This window comes from Malaclemys terrapin, chromosome 2, assembly GCF_027887155.1.
Source record: "Malaclemys terrapin pileata isolate rMalTer1 chromosome 2, rMalTer1.hap1, whole genome shotgun sequence".
Lineage (NCBI taxonomy): Eukaryota > Metazoa > Chordata > Testudines > Emydidae > Malaclemys > Malaclemys terrapin.
Window position 1 is genome coordinate 258,254,408 of NC_071506.1, and position 19,995 is coordinate 258,274,402.

Sequence of the window (19,995 nt, forward strand, 5' to 3'; positions counted from 1 at the left end):
TGTAAATACTTTTACTGTGAGCTTGAGTGAAGGTAACCCCATAACTTATGCAGAGAATGTAAAAGTCAATGGTAAAAGCTGTTTAGAGCAAATTACAGCTTCTAACATCACTCTTGTTAAAGCAGATCATGTCAAAGAGGAAGATTATTTACTAAATAAGAGTGTGAATATTATAATCCTCTGAGTTTATTGTAAGTGTGCTTTTAGCCAGAATCCATCTTGAATGGAATGGTGTTAAACATGAAGTTATAGCTTGTGTAAGGAAGTTACTGCCTAAGGATCTTTTGATTGGGGATGATGTTAAAGCTTCGTTCAATCAGGCTGATATAAATCAGTCACAGGAAAGAAATAATCCTGAACCTGTGTCTATTACGGGCAAGAATTTGCCTATGGAGGTCTTTCTATTTAAGTGGCCCAGAATGGTAAATTAAAGTCTTACTTGCAATTTGACACTAAAACTTTCTGGAGACTCTTGTGTTAGGTGTTTAACACTTTAAGTCCAGGCTGTAGAGGCCTTGTTAGCATGCAAGACACACAGTCCATCTTAACATTTCCACTTCAGCTGGATAGAAGATAAAAATCCCACATAGCAATTTATGCTTTTCTAGTAGCATACATGAATGTCCTTTGTGCCAATATAAAATCTTATTATGTTTTCCAGCCTCCACTCCTCCCATTAGGAGGCTATTTTAGTTTTGTGTACCTTACAGGCTGAATTTATCCACACACAATATTTAGTTCAGCATATAAATATAGTTCTTACACAGCTGACCATAACTGGTGCTCCTGATTCAGTTCTGCCTTTGAAATATACCTTGTTCTTCATAAAGGCAAGCTATCTATACTACCTTCATTGTAAAGAAATAGCAGGGAAAAAATATGTATTTTTATTTTTAAAAACTGTAGAATCTTAAGCAAGGTTAATGCTATTTGCTTCTTACAAAAAGGTCTAGAAACATTTCACTGCATATTACCACAGTGACATTTTGAAGGAAGCTATCAGTTGGCAGACCACAGAGTAACCCAACATTTAAATAGAAATCTTGTTTTACATAGCAGCGTTCACCTTTCAGTGACTGGCGCAAAGACATGATCAAGTAACCTCTGCTTTTTTCTAGATATAATGTACCAGATTTTAACTGACTTACATTTAACCATAATTTTAGGTATAACTAGGGTGACCAGACGTCCTGATTTTATCGGGACAGTCCCAATTTTAGGGGACTTGTCCCACGTCCCGACCTTACATTGGTCGGGATGCACTTTGTCCCAATATCGGGGGGACCGCAGCAAGCCAGCGCCACTCACCTCTTCCTCCTGGGCCCTGGGGCAGCGCAGGAGCCTGGAGAGTTCAGCCCTGCCCCAGGCACACAGAGGCGGCGAGGAGGTCTCCACTCCGCTGCATGCTGCAGCGGGGCGGGGACGGGCTCGTAGATGCTGGCAGCGGGCGCCGGGCAGAGAGCCCCACCGCTCCCCTCAACCCGACCCGCGCGAGCGACGCAACGCGACCCTAGGAGCCAGAGGGAGGGACCTGCCTGCTGGATGCTTCCTGGGAGCCGCTCCAGCAGGTAAGCACTGCTGGGACTCACCTGGCCCCTGGTAGGTTCCTCTGTGGGGGCTCCTGGCCAAGCAGGTGTGAAACCTTACCTGGTGGCCAAAGGGGGGGGGGGGGGAACTCCCAGGGAGGGTTCGGGGCTGTGGAGAAGGGAGCGGGGCGGGGAGACCAGCACAAGCCACTTGCCTTTCTCCCTGTCTGCACTGCAACAGATTTGGGTTTATCTTTATATTAAGGGGCAAATTCACATGCAAAATTCTCATTGAATTCAATAGATGTTCCATGCATATGACGACGCCTGGAGATGGCCCATAATTTAAACACTGACAGAGGCAGACATGGGGCTTTATTACACTGTTGAAGAAGAAAGTTTATCTAATATTTGTGCATATCTCAGACACTTGAATGTGTGCCCATGTCTGTTGCAATCGATGACAATCTAGATAGGTTGTAATCTCTGCTCCTTTGTTTTCTTTCAGTTTATTTCAACTATAACACTTTGTGTTCACACATAGAAAAAATATTGTAAATTTGATTTACAGCCTTATTAATACTCCCCGTTGGACTTTGGTAAACTGTCATGGGTATTTTTATGACCTTCAATACTGTGGTATCTGTGCACCTCACAATCACAGAATCATAGAACTGGAAGGGACCTCGAGAGGTCATCTAGTTCAGTCGCCTGAACTCATGGCAGGACCAAGTATTATCTAGACCATCCCTGACAGCTGTTTGTCCAACCCGCTCTTAAAAATCCCCAATGATGGAGATTCTACAACAGCCTTAGGCAATTTGTTCCAGTGCTTAACCGCTCTTGACAGTTAGGAAGTTTTTCCTAATGTCCAACCTAAACCGCCGTGGCTGCAATTTAAGCCCATTGCTTCTTGTCCTCTCCTCAGAGGTTAAGAAGAACAATTCTTCTCCCTCCTCCTTGTAACAAGGTTTTACGTACTTGAAAACTTATGTCCCCTCTCAGTCTTCTCTTTGCCAGACTAAACAAACCCATTTTTTTCAGTCTTCCCTCATAGGTCATGTTTTCTAGACCTTTAATCATTTTTTTTGCTCTTCTCTGGACTTTCTCCACAATCTTTAACATATTTATCCTCACAACTCCCCTCTGAGGCAGGGAAGTGCTAATATCCCCATTTTACAGATAGGCTCTCTGTGCATCAGTTCCCTAAGGCCCAGATCCTCAAAGGTATTTAGGCACTTAACTACCATTGATCTTAATGTGAGTTAGGTGCTTATTTACCTTTGAGGATCTGAGTCATAAGTGGCTTACGCAAGGTCTGTGATTGAGCAGGGAAGCTGGGTCTCCCAAGTCCTATGCTAGCACCTTAACCACTGCACCCTCGTCTCTCATTTGTTTCATCCTAATCTGTGACTCTCCATACTTTCATTGTCTGTCATTAATGTAATATTCTTCTAAACAAGATTGTTGACCACTGAAGCGTAGTGCACTGAAGTAACTGCCACCTTTTTTTTTTTTTTTTTAAACACCACACTCTTCGCTAATGATTTCTACAGGCGCCATGTCACTCTTCTCATCGAATGAAATGTTGCTCAGATTGATGAAAGGGCAACAAATACGTAATCTATTAATTTACAATACTTGAATATGAATGACTAGATTGTGCCTTTATACCTCAGTCCTGAGTAGATACATACAGCAGAAACACCCTATGGGAGCTCAGCCAAGGATTTCACCATGGGGAGACACAATCCATCTGTGAACTTCCAGCTGAGCCTGCTACCCCTAGTCCTGTGCTTATCCTGCTCTAGTCCTCCTTCTCTTCCTTTGAGGAGATTTATCTTCCTGGGGTGTGCAGAGGGATTAGTCTCTGTGGTCCCTCAAATGCAGTGACTATGGCTGGCCATTGGCAGGGCTTCATTGGGGAAAGGTTTTGTGCCTCCACCAGCATCCCCCCACAAGGGCAATCTGCTCTTAAGCAAAGCTGTTAATTGGACAAACTTGTGTTCAGTTACTGGTAATAGTTGAAGCCTGATCCTGCAAATGCACATGTGAGTAACTTTACTCCTGTGAGTAGTCCCACTGAAAGTCAGTGGACCCACTCACAGTACTAAGCACTCTGCCCCTAGGCTTTAGTCACTATAATGTCCTAAGTGGGCCACAAGCCTGGGCCTTCCAGAAAGTCACTCTAGGCCAGGGGTCGGCAACCTTTCAGAAGCGGTGTGCCGAGTCTTCATTTATTCACTTTAAATTAAGGTTTTGTGTGCCGGTAATACATGTTAACGTTTTTTAGAAGGTCTCTCTCTCTCTCTAAGTCTATATTATATAATTAAACTATTGTTGTATGTAAAGTAAACATGGTTTTCAAAATGTTTAAGAAGCTTCCTTTAAAATTAAATTAAAATGCTGATCTTACGCCGCCAGCCTGCTCAGCCCGCTTCCAGTCTGGGGTTCTGTTCACCTAGGCTGGGTGTTGGGGGGAGGTCAGGGCCGAGGGCTGGAGGGTGTGTGGAAGTGCAGGGCACAAGGCTGGGTGTTGGGGGGAGGTCATGGCAGAGGGCTGGAGGGGGTGTTGGGGGGTGCAGGGCAGAAGGCTGGGGTGCTCGGCTCATGGAGGTGCTCCCAGCCCCCTGCCCTGAGCAGCTCATGGCAGGGGGCTGGTACGGATATGCTCTGTTCCACCCCCTTCCCCAAGGCCCATCCCTACCTCTCTCTGCCTCCTCTACGGAGCAGCGAGCACACTGCTGCTCTGCTCTGCTCCGCTCCCCCTCGCAAGGGCCGTCGCCGGCAGGGAGAGGGGGGGGGAGAGGAGGAGGAGGAGGGGCCGGAATGCACCAAGTTGTGGGAAGAAATGGGGGAGGGGGAGAGCTTGGCTGCCGCAGGACCAAGCTTCTGCCTCCTGCCCCTGCAGGGGAGAGCGGTGAGCCGGGACCCCCCCACCCTCCCGCTCTCCCCTGCAGGGGCAGGAGGCAGAAGCTTGGTCCTGCAGCAGCCAAGCTTCCCTCCTCCCCCTTCTTCCCCCAGCGTGGCGCTTTCCGGCCTCTCCGCCCCCCTCCTCCTCCTAGCACCGGGCAGGCAGCGTGCCACTCAAAATCGGCTCATGTGCCGTCTTTGGCACGCGTGCCGTAGGTTGCTGACCCCTGCTCTAGGTTTTAGTGGCGAAAGGACTAGCTATTCTGTCTGTTTTTAGAACTAGAGGTCACCAAATTAAATTAATAGGCAGCAAGTTTAAAACAAACAAAAGGAAGTATTTCTTTACACAATCAATCTGTGGAACTCTTTGCCATAGGATGTTGTGAAGACTAAAGAAAGGAAAGAATGAGACCAGCAGAATAAGGACAGTGCACTTCAAAAAAAAAAAAAAAAAAGCAGACTTCAACAAACTCAGAATTTGTAGGGAAGAAAATGGGGTGGGAGGAAATCTTAAGAGAAGGAGTAGTTCAGGAGAGCTGAGGGTTTCTCAAGGAGACAGTATTAAAGGCACAATGGCAAACTATCCTGATGCACACAACGCACAGTCAACCTGTGGCCAGAGGATGTTGTGAAGGCCAAGACTAACAGGGTTCAAAAAAGAACTAGATAAATTCATGGAGGATAGGTCCATCAATGGCTATTAGCCAGGATGGGCAGGGATGGTGTCTCTAGACTCTGTTTGCCAGAAGCTGGGAATGGGCAACAGGGGAGGATCACTTGATGATTACCTGTTCTGTTCATTCCCTCTGAAGCACCTGGCATTGGCCACTGTCGGAAGACAGGATACTGGGCTAGATGGACATTTGGTCTGACCCAGTATGGTCATTCTTATGTTCTTTTCTCTGGCATAGCCCTGGTCTACATTTAAAATTTAGTTCGACTTAGATCTCTTAGAGGTGTGAATTTTTCACACCACATAGCGCTGTAATTAAGCCAACCTAGACCCTGGTGTAGACACGGCTAGGTCAACAGAAGAATTCTTCCAGTAGCCTAGCTGCCACCACACTGGGAGGTGGTTTACTAGAGTGATGGAAAGCCCCCTTCCATTGATGTAGAAAGTGTCTACACTATGGTGCTGCAGCAGGACTCACCAATTGAAGACCTCTGTGATGTAGTTTGCTTCAGCTGTCAGTGGCTGAAGCTGGGGCTGAAGGCAGGACTGGGGCCTCCCCTCTGTGACTGTGGCTGGAGCCAAAGCTAGAACCGGGACCCTTCACTCCCCTGCCCTGCAACTGGATCTGACTGTGCAACCAGAATCCTGCGCCCATCCTGCAGCTTCAGGCAGGGGCTGGGGCTGGAGCCGGAGCCCTGTGCCCCCGGCCCTGTGACTTCTACTGGGGGCTGGAGCTGGGGCCATGAGTCCTTGCCCTGTGGTGCAGGCTGCAGCAGGGCCGTAAACCCCTCTTGCAGCTTCCTAGGGCCCCCTCTCATGGCTCTGTGCACCTGTGTCGTCGTCGTCTCTCTCCCCGCCCCCCCAATGTGTCCTGATATTTCACTCTTGCGATCTAGTCACCCTAGGTACAACCCAAATCCCCAGATTAAATCAATGTGGTTCTGCAGCAGTTAACAAAAACTCCTCTTTAATTCTAGTGCAGGGGTCAGCAACCTTTCAGAAGTGGTGTGCCAAGTCTTCATTTATTCACTCTAATTTAAGGTTTCGTGTGCCAGTAATACATTTTAATGTTTTAAGAAGGTCTCTTTCTATAAGTCTATAATATATAACTAAACTATTGTTGTATGTAAAGTAAATAAGGTTTTTAAAATGTTTAAGAAGCTTCATTTAAAATTAAATTAAAATGCAGAGCCCCCTGGACCGGTGGCCAGGACCCGGGCAGTGTGAGTGCCACTGAAAATCGGCACGCATGCCATAGGTTGCCTACCTCTGTTCTAGTGGATGTTCACTGCTGTTTCTTCTGCAACAAGACAACCTTGAAACAATGAAACATCCCATTTTAGTGGGATTGCCTAGAGCAGGGGTTTTCACAACAATTTTTGATGGCCTCAGAGTGCGGCCACCAACTCTTGCTGGTGGCCGCTTCAACAATTTTTCCTAAAATACATAATTAACTTTAGGAAAAACAAATACATATGCACATATACATGTCCGATCCTAGTAATTTATTTATGAGGGGGTGTTTTTGAAGACTCAACAACAACAACATACAGTTGTCTATTCTTTACTGGACTAAACAGAATAGAAACACAAATAAGGTGCTTTGCATGTTGTTGTCTTTGGGTACGTCTATACTTACCTCCGGGTCCGGCGGTAAGCAATCGATCTTCTGGGATCGATTTATCGCGTCTTGTCTAGACGCAATAAATCGATCCCCGAAGTGCTTGCCGTCGACGCCGGTACTCCTGCTCCGCTAGAGGAGTACGCGGAGTCGACAGGGGAGCCTGCCTGCCGCGTGTGGACCCGCGGTAAGTTCAAACTAAGATAGTTCGACTGAAGTTGCGTATCTTAGTTCGAAGTAGGGGGTTAGTGTGGACCAGCCCTTTGTTGTTGTTTCTTTTGCTTTTGGGTTTTTTTTTTTAAAGACTTGCTAGCTAGTAAGTCTGCTTCTGTGAAAAGTGATATGTGTATGTTTATCACTTTTCACAGCAAAGACTTGTTAGCTAGCTGGGAGGCAGTGAAAAGTGATTAACAAATATGCAAGTTATCACTTTTCACAGCAGACTTACTCAGCCCTGGCAAACGGGGGACAAATTAAGCCTTGGATGGGGAGGTGGGTAGGGGGGCAGTGGGGGCCAGGAGTGACGGGGTGAATGGGTGAGGGGCCAGGAGCAGCAGCGGGGGCCAGGCACAATAAGGGGGGGGGTGAGCCTGAAGTCCAGTGACCAGGGGACGAAGCTGCCACTATGCAGCCAAAGCCAGATCCCAAAGCCCCATGGTCAGAGCCCGCTGCCATGTGGCCAGAGCCTGTCGCCTGCCACAGCAGGGCTGAAGCCGGAAGCCACAGCCCCACCACTCCCAGGAAGGTGGAGAACTGTCCTCCAACGTTTGTGGCTCAAGAGGGGGGCAGGGCCCAACATCAACTTGCTGCCCCCTCCAGCCCACAATTACTGCCCAGGAGGCTTTGGCAGCAAGAAAAGCCCCTACTGGCCACATGCGGCCACAGTGCATGCATTTGAGAAACACTGGCCTAGAGAGACGTAAAGGCCACAAACTTACTTTAAAATATATCTTCACAATCTTAATTTGCAAGTTTAAGCACATCTACTTCACAGAATTTGCAGAATGAAACAGCAACAAGGGTGATTCTATGGATAAGTGTTTTTTAGTTGTTTCCCAGCAATGGTACAGCCGAGGTGAAGTTGATTTTCATTATATATGGCAGTGAATTGCCTGAAGCCTGTCTACAGCAAAGCTAGCACCAGTGCTTTAGGCATGTTTGCACAGCATCTAGGCACGGACCCTGACTAGGGATCCAGGCACTATGTAATAAACAAATCCCCTTCTCAATGTCCTTCAATAGAATTTAACCACTGTCATTAATAAACTACACTTGGTTGTTTGCCAGACTGGGTTTAACGCAGGTTGGATAAAGGTTCAACATGCCATCTAGCTCAGGGTAGAGACTGAACAGAATACAAGGCTGAAATTATTTATTCCCAGTTCCTTTTCAAGCTCCAAATTAATTGTTCAAAGGCTAAAGTTAGATATTTATTTCCCAGATTTCAACTGCAAACTTAATCATTCATTATTCTAAAATGATTTAGAATTGCATTTGCAGGAAACACAGACTATGTACACACACCATTGGGTAAATACTCAGCAATTTGAGCATTAAGTAACAAAAAGCTCTCAGATCACCCCATCCCCAATGTATACATAGAACCTTAAAATTCTGGCTAGCAAATGACATTCTGCTTCCTGATCTCAGTTACATTGGTTGTAGGGCCCCATGAGCTAATGTCTGATATGCACACATTGTAGCACCAGTTACCTATTCACAGTGAATATTAGTTCCATGGTGGAGATAGCTGTCTGGTTGTGTCAGAACACTTGCACTCTAGATTCCTACAAATATGTAATCCCACAATTCTAGTATGAATATTTGCAAAAGCACAACCTGATCTGACAGAAAACCAACTTTAACCTTTGAATAAGTTATTTATTTGCACTATGGCAACACCCAAAGGCCCAGATCAAGATTGGGGCCCCAATATGCTAGGTGCTTTACAAAACTTAAAATGACAGTCACTCTCCAAGAGGTGGTCTTACCTAATCTGAAACAAGACGCAACAAGTAACCTTTACCTCGCCCCCCCCCCTCACTTGCGCCCACTCCCACTCGGGGCCAGGCTGCGGCTCCGGGAGGGTATACAGACGGGGGGGGGTAAGAGGACTGGCAGCTGGGGCGCACGGCTGACAACCAGGGCACTGGGCCAGCAGCCAGAGCCAGGAATGGAGCTGGGTAGCATTCCCTTTCCACCTCCCATGGGGGCTGGCCCAGGCTGTGTCCCCCGGAACATTCCTCTGTGCCCCCCCAGGGGCGCACTCCACAGTTTGGGGACCTCATAGCGCATAATTTTTAGTTTGCAAAAGAGACCTTGAGCATTTTTTAAAACTCAGGTTGGCTCCATCTACGCTAGCCAGACAGTTAGAACTGGATTTAGCCACAACTAAATTTTAACCATGCATAAGATGGAGGTTCCTCAGTTGAAACCCCCTGTGTAAACAGGACATTAAATGACCAAGTGGGCACAATAGTCTTTCCAATTAAAAACTGCTTTGAGACAGACAGATGTAACAAGAAGAACAGGAGTACTTGTGGCACCTTAGAGACTAACAAATTTATTAGAGCATAAGCTTTCGTGGACGACAGCCCACTTCTTCGGATCCGAAGAAGTGGGCTGTCGTCCACGAAAGCTTATGCTCTAATAAATTTGTTAGTCTCTAAGGTGCCACAAGTACTCCTGTTCTTCTTGTTGCGGATACAGACTAACACGGCTGCTACTCTGAAACAGATGTAACAGACATCCCCTGAGAAGCAAATTCCAAAATACATGCATACTCAAACAATTAGGGCCTTCCTTACATTGGAAATGCTAGGGACAGTAAGTGCTAATGTAAGCCATTTTACCTCTTCACCAGCTTCAAGCAGCTTCAGTCATAAACATGCCAGTGGTTGACCTACACAAATAATCACTAATGCTAGAGCAAGGATGGAAATATTCCGCAAAAACTGCTAGAATCAATACAGCCCAAGACACTAAGTGAGCCAAGATGGCTTGTTTTTGGTTTGTTTTCTGAAAGGCTATGCAAGCAATTGCACCCAAACATGCAAATTCACAGCCTGCCCACCACATCCTTAGATAAGAGAAAAAACTCTCTGCATTGGCATTGCTATGTTTATGAAGCATACTTCATACAATTTAAACAATTTGCATCAAATAACCTGCCTAGCGTGTTCTTCAGAAAAAGAGAATGTCATTTCCGTTTTTTGGGGTTGTTTTTTTTCTTTTAACTCTGATCAGTGATATCTACACCCAAGAAAAAGTAACACTGACATCCTTGCTTGTTTTCCACACAGTAGTAGACTTGCCTTTGTGCAATTCAATTACAGTAACTCTTCACTTAAAGTCGTCCCGGTTAACATTATTATGTTGCTGATCAGTTAGAGAACATGCTCGTTTACAGTTGCGCAATGCTCCTTTATAACGTTGTTTGGCAGCTGCCTGCTTTGTCCACTGCTTGCAGAAAGAGCAGCCCATTGGAGCTAGCTGGTGGGGGCTTGGAACCAGGGTGGAGCGTCAGCCCCTCTATCAGCTCCCCGCTCCCCTAAATTCCCTGTGCAGCAGTCACCCAGCAAGCTACCTGGGCAGTTCAGCTGACCCTCCCCCCCACTGCCGTGTGCTGCTTCTGCCTTGGAGCTGCTTGCTGTGCAGGGGTGAGGGGGGAGGGGTGCTGTCAGAGTGTCCCCTTCTGTCTCCCACCCCCCCTGCTCCTTTGCCCCATCTCCACAGAGCAGGGGACATAACAGGGCTCAGGAGGGAGGGAGCTTGCTGTCAGCAGCTGTTGGCTCAACTTGGTGATCTACTTAAAAAGGCAATGTACTTAGACTGGGGTCAGCGTACTTAAAGGGGCAATGCGCGTCTCTCTCTCACACAGAGTGTGTGTCTCTGTGTCTCTCTGCCATGCTCACTCGCCTCCCTCCATTCATGCTGCCTTGTAGAGTGTGAGGCTACATTAACAACGTGTTAACCCTTGAGGGCTCAGCCGAGTGCTAGTTCATCATTTAGCAGTAAGGCATTCCCTGGGAAATATCCCACCCTCTTCCACTCTCTGTCTTCCACGTCAACCAAGCTTCACAATCATCACTGCTGTGTACAGTATTAAATTGTTTAAAACTTATACTGTGTGTTTGTGTGTGTGTGTGTGTGTATATATATATATATAAAAAAATAAAAATAAAAATAGAGTCTTGTCTGGCAACCTACCTCCCCCTCCCCCCCCCAATTAATTCTTATGGGGAAATTGGATTAGCTTAACATAGTTTTGCTTAAAGTAGCATTTTTCAGGAACATAACTACAACGTTAAGCAAGGAGTTACTGTAGTGTATTCTGAATCATGTGGAGGCTATTTTTAAAACAATTAGACGCTAGCTCCACAACTGTTTAGTAAAATCAATGGGCAAGTACTTTAAAATGCTGTGCTTAAGATGTTCTGTATTTGCTGACATTTTGCATATGCACATAAGTTGCCTCCTTACACAATAACTAGACATGGATAGATATTTAGCATACCTTTAATGAACCAAGATTAAATTCCCCCCTCAAGCATGCAGCTCACGCACTACTTGCCTATCATGACTAATGGAGTTGATCTAACATGCATCATACAACATTTATCTCAGGACCAGGACAACCTTGAACCAACTGCAGGAATAAAGTATTTCAGTTAACACCAAATCAAACTTGTATAAACTAAACTTTTGTAAATATTGTTCAATCCCTCTTTTGTTCAAAATTTTAACGGGACTGTGTTCATATAGAAAGGACTTCAGAGAAGATGAATGACATAGCCAAAAGATAAGCTCCATATTATGAGTAACTTGCTGCAGGTTGAAAAGAAAACAAAAAACAGCAAAACATGCAAAAAAAAGGTTTCAGAGTAGCAGCCGTGTTAGTCTGTATCCGCAAAAAGAAGAACAGGAGTACTTGTGGCACCTTAGAGACTAACAAATTTATTAGAGCATAAGCTTTCGTGGACTACAGCCCACTTCTTCGTGGGCTGTAGTCCACGAAAGCTTATGCTCTAATAAATTTGTTAGTCTCTAAGGTGCCACAAGTACTCCTGTTCTTCTTTATGCAAAAAAAAGTCTACTCTATTATTTGGGCATCAAATAATCTGTCTCTATGTATTGCTTTACCCTAATTTAATCTGGTACAGACTAGTTATCATCCCAGTGGTCTCTTTCTTAGCCTCACCCTTTCATCAATGACAGAATACTTGTGTTCCAGCTCATCATACCACTGTCCACTTACTTCAGCCATCCCACCATCATGAGATTCTTCAAAGGTCTGGTTAATGTACCAGTTAAGAGAACCTGTCCTTATGTGGGATCTCAGTTTAGTGCTGGCAAAGTATGCAGATACACCACCTTTTGAAGAGTGCTCTTTATAGCACACTACTAAACACCACATTCTTAAGTCTTCATGGAAGAGTTAACTCAAGCTGCTACCCAGATGTTGACCCTACTCCCACTTCCTGTCTACACACCAAACCCTTTCACTTGAGTTCGGTAGTGCTTTAAACCTGGGCTAGCTGGCCAGACTGAATGTAGGCTAGAGCTCGCTTTCACTCAGGCTGCTATCATGCTCATTTTGCAGTGAGGATGTAGGCTAAACAACTCAAGTGCTGACAGTTCTCCATTGCCTTCCCACTAATCCCAGCTTCCTCCTCAACCCTTGGTGTGTCCAGATGGACAGGCGAGATCTCCCACAACACACTAGGAAACAATCAGAGTGGTTCGGTTTACTGCAGTACAAAGCGCTATGCCCCTTGAGGTTCTACCAACACACATGGGCAAGTGCAACACCAGTGATGGCACAGTAACTCTAGTATGGCTTTGCTCACACCCAGGTGCCAATCACCAGGCTAACTGTGCAGTGAAGATTGACTCAGACATGGATTCAGTTCCCTGCTTGGGTCTGCCACTAGCTTTCTGTATGATTTTTGGCAAGTTGAGTCCCCGCTCTGTGCCTCAGTTTCCCTTTCTGTAAAATGGGGATAAAGATACTGACCACCTTTGTAAAGGGATTTGAGATCTATTGATGAGACACACTATATAATAGCTAAGTTTTTAAATTTTGATAGGACTAAGAATTTAGGGTCACAGTTTAGGTGAGGTGACTTCCAACAACTACAAAAAATTCAAGGAGGGGTACTAATTCCACTCAGGGTCGGTTTAAATGAATTATGCACTGAAACATGTTATGCTTTAGGTGGGATGTCAGTACCTAAGAGTCTTGAAATTCACTCTACTAGAGCTAAGATGGCATTAATGGCTTTTCTTGAATGTCTCTATCATGAAATCTGTGGGGCTGTTACCTAAAAGTTCTTTAACACAAAGGTAGCACTACTCTCCCTTGATCTGCATATAGTTCTGTTTCCTTTGGAGAACCATCCTGCATTCCTTATTTAATTAAACACCAGTCCATCTTTCTACTTTCAGATAAATAAATTAGCACAAGCTTGACAGTGGCTCTGAGGCACATCTTGCAAGAGGAAATATGCAGAGGCAATACTTGAAGAGCCATAGTTTCTATAAGTAAACTTTCTATCAGATGGTAATTATAAGAAATTTATGAGCAAATGTATGACTGCAACAGTATGACAGGATTACTTGTGACAGTGGGGAGCAAGACTCAGCAGACCTAGGGTTCACTTCCAGTCTACGTCTTACATTCCTAAAAGCTTTTGCTTCGGGGTTTCAGCTGGCTACCTGTGGGATCAGGAGGGGATATTTTCTCCCCACAACTTATTTTGTTTAGTTTTTTATCTCCTTCCTCTGAAGCATCGGGGATGATCACGGCTGGAGATGGGACATTGGGCAGGATGGCTAGTGTATCTGGCTCAACAAGACAAAGTTCTGGAAGTCCCAAGCTGGCAGGAAAAACGGGCTCAGAGGTAATTTCAGCACATCAGGTGACAGTCCCAAGGGGGTCTCTGTGATCAAATCCATCACAGATAGCTAAGTAGTTGTGCAATATTCTATAGAAAAAGGATATAAATAACCCATCTCTCTAATGGTCCCTCAGTTCCTTTCATTTGAAGGTTCTAGTGCAAGAAACTATCAGTGCCAAGACCCAGACTACACTCCTGTAGACTTTCCACTTTCTGCCAGACTGGTTCAAGTGTGATTTTCTCCTGCTGCCATGTGGATAAGAATGTGTGTGTAAATTGAACGCTGGCTAACCTATCAAATGAGTAATGAGAAATAGGAGGGAGACCCATCTATCTACTGGGAGGAACTGTTCCTGTTTATGTGCCAGTTTTGCAATGTTTTGGGCTGCTTATACAAACCAAACTCTCACAGAGCAAACATTTAACAGTCCACTTAATGGGCTTTCTGGTGTAACTACACCTGAAAATGTCAATTCTAGATATCATGTTACCATAAAGATATTGACAGCTACATAGGTGAGAACAGCAACAAGTCTGATCATGGTGCTAGAAAGACTGACTTATTAGGAAAGATTTAAGAACTAAGTATTGTGACAAAGTTCCTCCTCTATCTTGGTGGGGCCTGTGCTTATTGGCGGATTTTCTTGCCTCAGAGATTCACCATGTGGGTTGGGGAACAGCCCAGAGATCTTCCCCTCTGGAAGAGCCCACAGTCCAGATCAATTGGGAGGTTTGGGGGAAACCCGGGCCCACCCTCTTCTCCAGGTTCCAGCCCAGGGCCCTGTGGACTGCAGCTGTCTATAGTGCCTCCTGTAACAGCTGCATGACAGCTACAACTCCCTGGACTACTTCCCCATGGCCTCCTCCAAACACCTTCCTTATTTTCACCACAGGACCTTCCTCCTGGTGTCTGATAACGCTTGTGCTCCTCAGTCCTCCAGCAGCACACCCACACCCTCTCAGCTCCTTGTGCCTCTTGCTCCCAGCTCCTCACACTCACACCACAAACTGAAGTGAGCTCCTTTTAAAACCCAGGTGCCCTGATTAGCCTGCCTTAATTGATTCTAGCAGCTTCTTCTTAATTGGCTCCAGGTGTCCTAATTAGCCTGCCTGCCTTAACTGGTTCTAGCAGGTTCCTGATTACTCTAGGGCAGCCCCTGCTCTGGTCACTCAGGGAACAGAAAACTACTCATCCAGTGACCAGTATATTTGCCCTCTACCAGACTCCTGTACCCCACTGCTCTAGGTCTGTCACAGTATGTATCACATAGCTTTGACAAAGCCAGGACATAGAAGGAAGGGAGACATAACTGTTTACAAATATGTTTACACTGAAGAATGTTCATACTAAAGGTAATACAGGAATTATTTAGTGTAGTAAAGAGGAGTAAAACTAAGAGAAAAGGAATGAAACTGTGAACAAGAAGACTTATTCTGAACATTGGGAAAAGCTTCCAGACACTGAGGTGTATTCAACTGCGGGATCATTTCCCAAGTGAAGTGACTGAAGCTCAATAAAGCGGGGCATTTAAAACTAGACTGAACAAAAACCTCAGGGAACAATCATTCACTGAGATACCTGAAAATGCATAAATACTTCAGAAAATAACTTGCAGCCCTTTTCAACTGGATCTCAAAGCCTTTTACAAAGGTAGATACAAATTAACATTTTTACAGATTAGGTTAATGACGCAAAGGCAGAGCGACTTGCCCAGAATCACATAGCAAAACTATGACAGTCAGGAAAAGTTACTCAACTGGAGTACTGTGTACAATTCTGGGTGCCACATTTCAGAAAAGATGTGGACAAATTGGAAAAAGGCCAGAGAAGAGCAAAGAACATCATTAAAGGCCTAGAAAACATGACCCATGGGGGAAGATTAAACAAACCCAATTTTTTCAGTCTGGAGAAGAGAAGACTGAGGGGGACATGATAACAGTTTTCAAGTACATAAAAGGTTGTTACAAGGAGAAGGGAGAAAAATTGTTCTCCTTAACCTCTGAGGATAGGCTAAGAAGCAATGGGCTTTAATTGCAGCAAGGGTGGTTTAGGTTGGACGTTAGGAAAAACTTCCTGTCAGGATGGTTAAGCACTGAAATGAATTGCCTAGGGAGTGTGGAATTCCATGTGGATTTTCCATCATTGGAGATTTTTAAGAGCAAGTTACACAAACACCTGTCAGGGATGGTCTAGATAATACTTACTCCTGCAGTGAGTGCAGAGGACTGGATTAGATGACCTCTCAAGATCCCTTCAGTCCTACGATTCTATAATTCTATGAAAAAAATCCAATTCTTCTAACTACCAGTCGAATGCTCAATCCATTAGTCCAGAGCTCCAGTAATGAAATGTTGACAAACCTTAAAGGTGTTGTCTAGCTCTAGATTTTATTAAGACAGGATTCCGGTCTCCATAGCTGTCAATCTTGCACTTCTCAATATATTTAATTTCAAACATTTTAAAGGACTAAAGGCATGTCTACACTTGCCATTTAAAGCAGAAAAGTCCCTTTTTTGCGCAAAAATCGTGGGAGCGTCTACACTTGCCAATGAGTTTTTGTGGTGAAACTCAGAAGTTTCATCGAAAAAAGAAAACCACCTCCATGAAAAGCATACAGCTCTTACCGGTGATGCTTTTGCAAGTGATATGCAAGTGAAGACACATTCTTATTTACAGGGCTTTTAGCCACCGCAGGATATTCCACAGTGCCTAGGTGACCATTCTGGCCAGCAGCTCTGCTGTCAGGTAAATAGATATCCACCCCTTCCCCAGTAAAGCCTGGGGAACTTTGAAACTCCCCTTTCTATTTTCTTGGCAAGTGCTCACTTATCATCTGGCCAGGTGACAATGCCTGCTCCAGGGAGCAAAGGATCCCCTGCTTGGAGCAATACTGAGCTACTGGAGTTGATCAGTGTTTGGGGAGAGGAGGCTGTGCAGGGACCCAGGATGTCCGGCAATCACCCCCCCCCCTTCCCACAAGACCTATCATCAAAATGGAGAGAGCTGCACTGTGGGATAGCTGCCCTCAGTGCACTGCTCTCATTGGCCACGATGGAAGTGCAGCAAATGGAAACACTCTCTGACACCTGTGGAATTGAGTACACAAACCAGCGCTTTTCTTTCACCGGTTCACTATCACTGGTAAAACTGACAGTGCAAAAACTCTGCAAGTGCAGACATAGCCTAAAGTTAACAATGTGTCATCCTTAACTCACCTGGTCTTGTCTATCTATTGCTAGTTGCTCACTGTTTTCACAGGCTTTACATGCGGCTTTAGGCAGCCTTGCACAATGCTACTTAACCATTTGCCTGAGGTAAGTAATTTTAGCGTGTGACAGCAGAGTGAATCATCAGTTTTATCATCAGTAGGGCGGATGTATAAACTATGTCTTTGCTACCATGTCTACATGATTTTCAAAGGCTTATTTAAATTTAGATATTTCTGAATTTACTTGGTAGTGGCATTAGTCAAAGTACTTAAGGAAAATCACAAAATCCAAACCCTCAATCCTTCTCAAGTTTTCTCGCTTTTTTTTTTTTAACATAGAATAATTTCCTCTCACATGTGATCGCATTTCCTCTTGAATTTCTAAAGCATCAAAACCAGAGATGGCCTGGACCTATCTGTATTCTAGTAAAGCCCTACTCACACCAACACATAAGCTGTTGCTCAATTTTAAGCACATGAGCAGTCCAGCTCACCTAATGAATTAAGCATGCGCTTAAGTACTGGCATGAGCAGGGCCTTACTGGCATACTAAGGGCAGATACAGTAGATAAAACAAACCATTCAGATTTTATTTTAATTTTTTTTAATGACCACTGGGTGGATTTTTTGTTAGACATTTCCCACCAAATTAGTCCAAATTTTGACATAATATATAGTAGCTCTACAGTGACTGAGGAAAAAATTCCCCTCCCCCTTATTTTCCCCAAGGACCAGGCTACACTGAGGAAAGAATTCATATTTTAAAGACTATATTGCTTTCATACTGCTGCAGCTAGAGTATTTTTCCAAAAATCATGTAATCTGTTGAATACATGCTGAGACCTAGCATTCATTCCCTGCTCTCTTAAGGACTGCAACAAGTTTATATGGCAGTTATAAAATCCTGAAAAACAAACACTTATGAGAGAAACAACAACAAATCCTGAACTATCAAGCAATCAGAATGTCACATCATCAGGCAAAATCACAATGTATTAAATCAGATTTAAATGTTTGTTACACAAGCTTGCTTTCATTGATTTACTTCAATACATGCAAGGAAATCATGTCACCATTTTTTAAAAAGTCATAGGGAACCTCCCAGATCTGCAAACTCCTAAACGGAGTCACTATATGATCTTATTACTGTAGCTCTGTCCTTCCTTCCTCCCTTCTTGTTGTCTGTCGCCTCCGTGTCTAAAACCTTTTCGGGGTGTGGGGAAGGGCCTTGTCTTTTTAGTTGTTTCTCTAATGCACCCTACGAACACGGCTGCTAGTATCCAAGTGAGTTAAGAAGTTAGCCAGTACTGCTGGGTTGAACAAGGATTAATACTGCACATTCACAAAGCGCCTCCCTTCAGCCTCTAGACTCCCACTGCATTTCACAAATGCCACAGAAAAGCAGCACCCTCCACAAGGCAGGGAGCAGGGCAGATGAGGGTCGCTCCCATCCTTTAGGGAGGCAGTGGGATAAAGCCCCCACCCTCTGGAAAGTGCCACGGGGTATTTCGCGGCCACCTTGGGCCGAGCCCCCGCAGCGTTGAATGGCTGGGCGGCAGGCGGACAAAGGGCCGGGGCATTTCACTGTCTGGCTTTAGGGCCGGGAGCCCTGGCCACGCTGACACTAGCCGGGGCCCGTGAGGAGCAGCCCCGCCCTGCGGCGGGCCGGGGAGCCAGCGCTGGCACTGCCCTGAGGCGGCCGGGACTGGCTCCCTGCCCTGCACGCCGCCCGCGCAGCCGGGCAGCGCCCCACACGTTAGCCCCCGGGGAAGCATCGGCCGGTGCCCTGCCCCATCCTGCTCGGCCAGCCCCGTCCCAGGCAGCGGGTCACGCAGTCCTTGCCCCGCGTCTCCCTGCGGGGCCCGGAGCTCGGGCTCCCCGCACAATGGGCCCGTGTTGGGCCGCGGATCAAACGGGCGGAAACCCGCAGCAGCAGCGAGCGCGGCCCCACGGCCCCGTACCTTGGCCATGGCTCCGCGGGAGAAGGCGGCGGCAGAGGCGCGCTCGGAGCCCGGCTGGCTCAGGTCTCTCCCCCCGGGGGCGACTCTGGGCGCTGCGCAGCGGGGGCCCCTGGCGCTGTTCCCTGGGTGTCTCTGCCCGGCGCCGCTCCCTCCGCCGCGCTCGCTCGCTGGGAGCCCCGTGTGCGGGCCGCAGGGGGTGGGAATTGGGTGCGGGCCCAGCCGCCGCTCCTCCTTCGCCTCCGGAAGCGCATTCCTTCCCGCTCCCGCTAGGCCCGGCCCCTGGGCGGGGGGCAGCTTGGCTGGGGCTCCTCCTGGGAGGCCCCGGGAGCTGGGAATAGTGCCCTGGCCCGACCGATTCACCTACCCCTAGGGGCACCCCCCCAACGCCACGCCGTAATACTGTATCGCCAGGGCAAGTTACACAAGTGCTGCCCAAGTGTGACTCTTGCTCCCCCTCCCAGGCTGCAGCAGTGTGTGTTGCTGACACTCCTGCTTTTAATTACAAGCCTGGCGGTTTTGGGTGGTGGGTTTTTCTTTGTTTGTTTATTTATAGGCCCCACCACCTGGTTTCAAGTGATTGTATGAGACTCTCAGCTAAAAGAAAAAGTAAGTGTCTAGCCTTCCTGGTTGTAGAGTAGAGTTGCCAGGTGTCCGGTTTTGGCCTGGAACGCCCGGTCGAAAAGGCAGCTCTGGTCAGCAGCTGACCAGACCACTAAAAGTCCAGTTGGCTGCAGCGGGGCTAAGGCAGGCTCCATGCCCAGCTCCATGCAGAATGGGAGCAGCAGAGCCTGCGCTTGGAGCAGCACCTGCAGGCGGGGGCAGCGTGCGGAGCCCCCTTGCCGCCACTCTGCCTAGGAGCTGGACATGCCACCACTTCTTGGGAGCCGCACGGACTTCCTCCACCCCAGGAAATGGCAGGGCAGCGCTGATGCGGCTGCTATTTAAGGGGCTGCCTGAGGTCAGTGCCTCCAGGAGCCTCCGTGAACTGCACCAGCTAGAGCTGCCCAGAGCCCGCATCCTGAACCCTCTCCTACATCCCAACCCCCTGCCCCAGCTTTGAACCTCCCTCCTGCACCCAAACTCCCACCCAGAGCCCAAATCCCTGCCCCAGCCCTGAGCTCCCTCCCCCACTCCAAACCCCTCGGCCCCAGCCTGGAGACCCATTCTGCACCCCAAACCCCTCATCACTGGCC

The 19,995-nt window shown here is 46.7% G+C and overlaps 1 protein-coding gene across 2 annotated transcripts in view; it reads right to left on the reverse strand.

Moving 5' to 3' along the window:
• ITGB1 (integrin subunit beta 1) overlaps window positions 1-19,024 on the reverse strand; it is an 81,437-nt gene extending 62,413 nt beyond the window's left edge. The window contains exon 1 of one of the 2 annotated variants that reach the window (XM_054020921.1): window positions 18,803-19,024. In XM_054020921.1, the coding sequence (XP_053876896.1) occupies window positions 18,803-18,811 (9 nt within the window). In that variant the 5' untranslated portion in view covers window positions 18,812-19,024. The remainder of the gene's footprint in view (window positions 1-18,802) is intronic. The other variant, XM_054020922.1, reaches the window with a different exon arrangement.
• Between the last annotated feature and the right edge of the window lie 971 nt (window positions 19,025-19,995).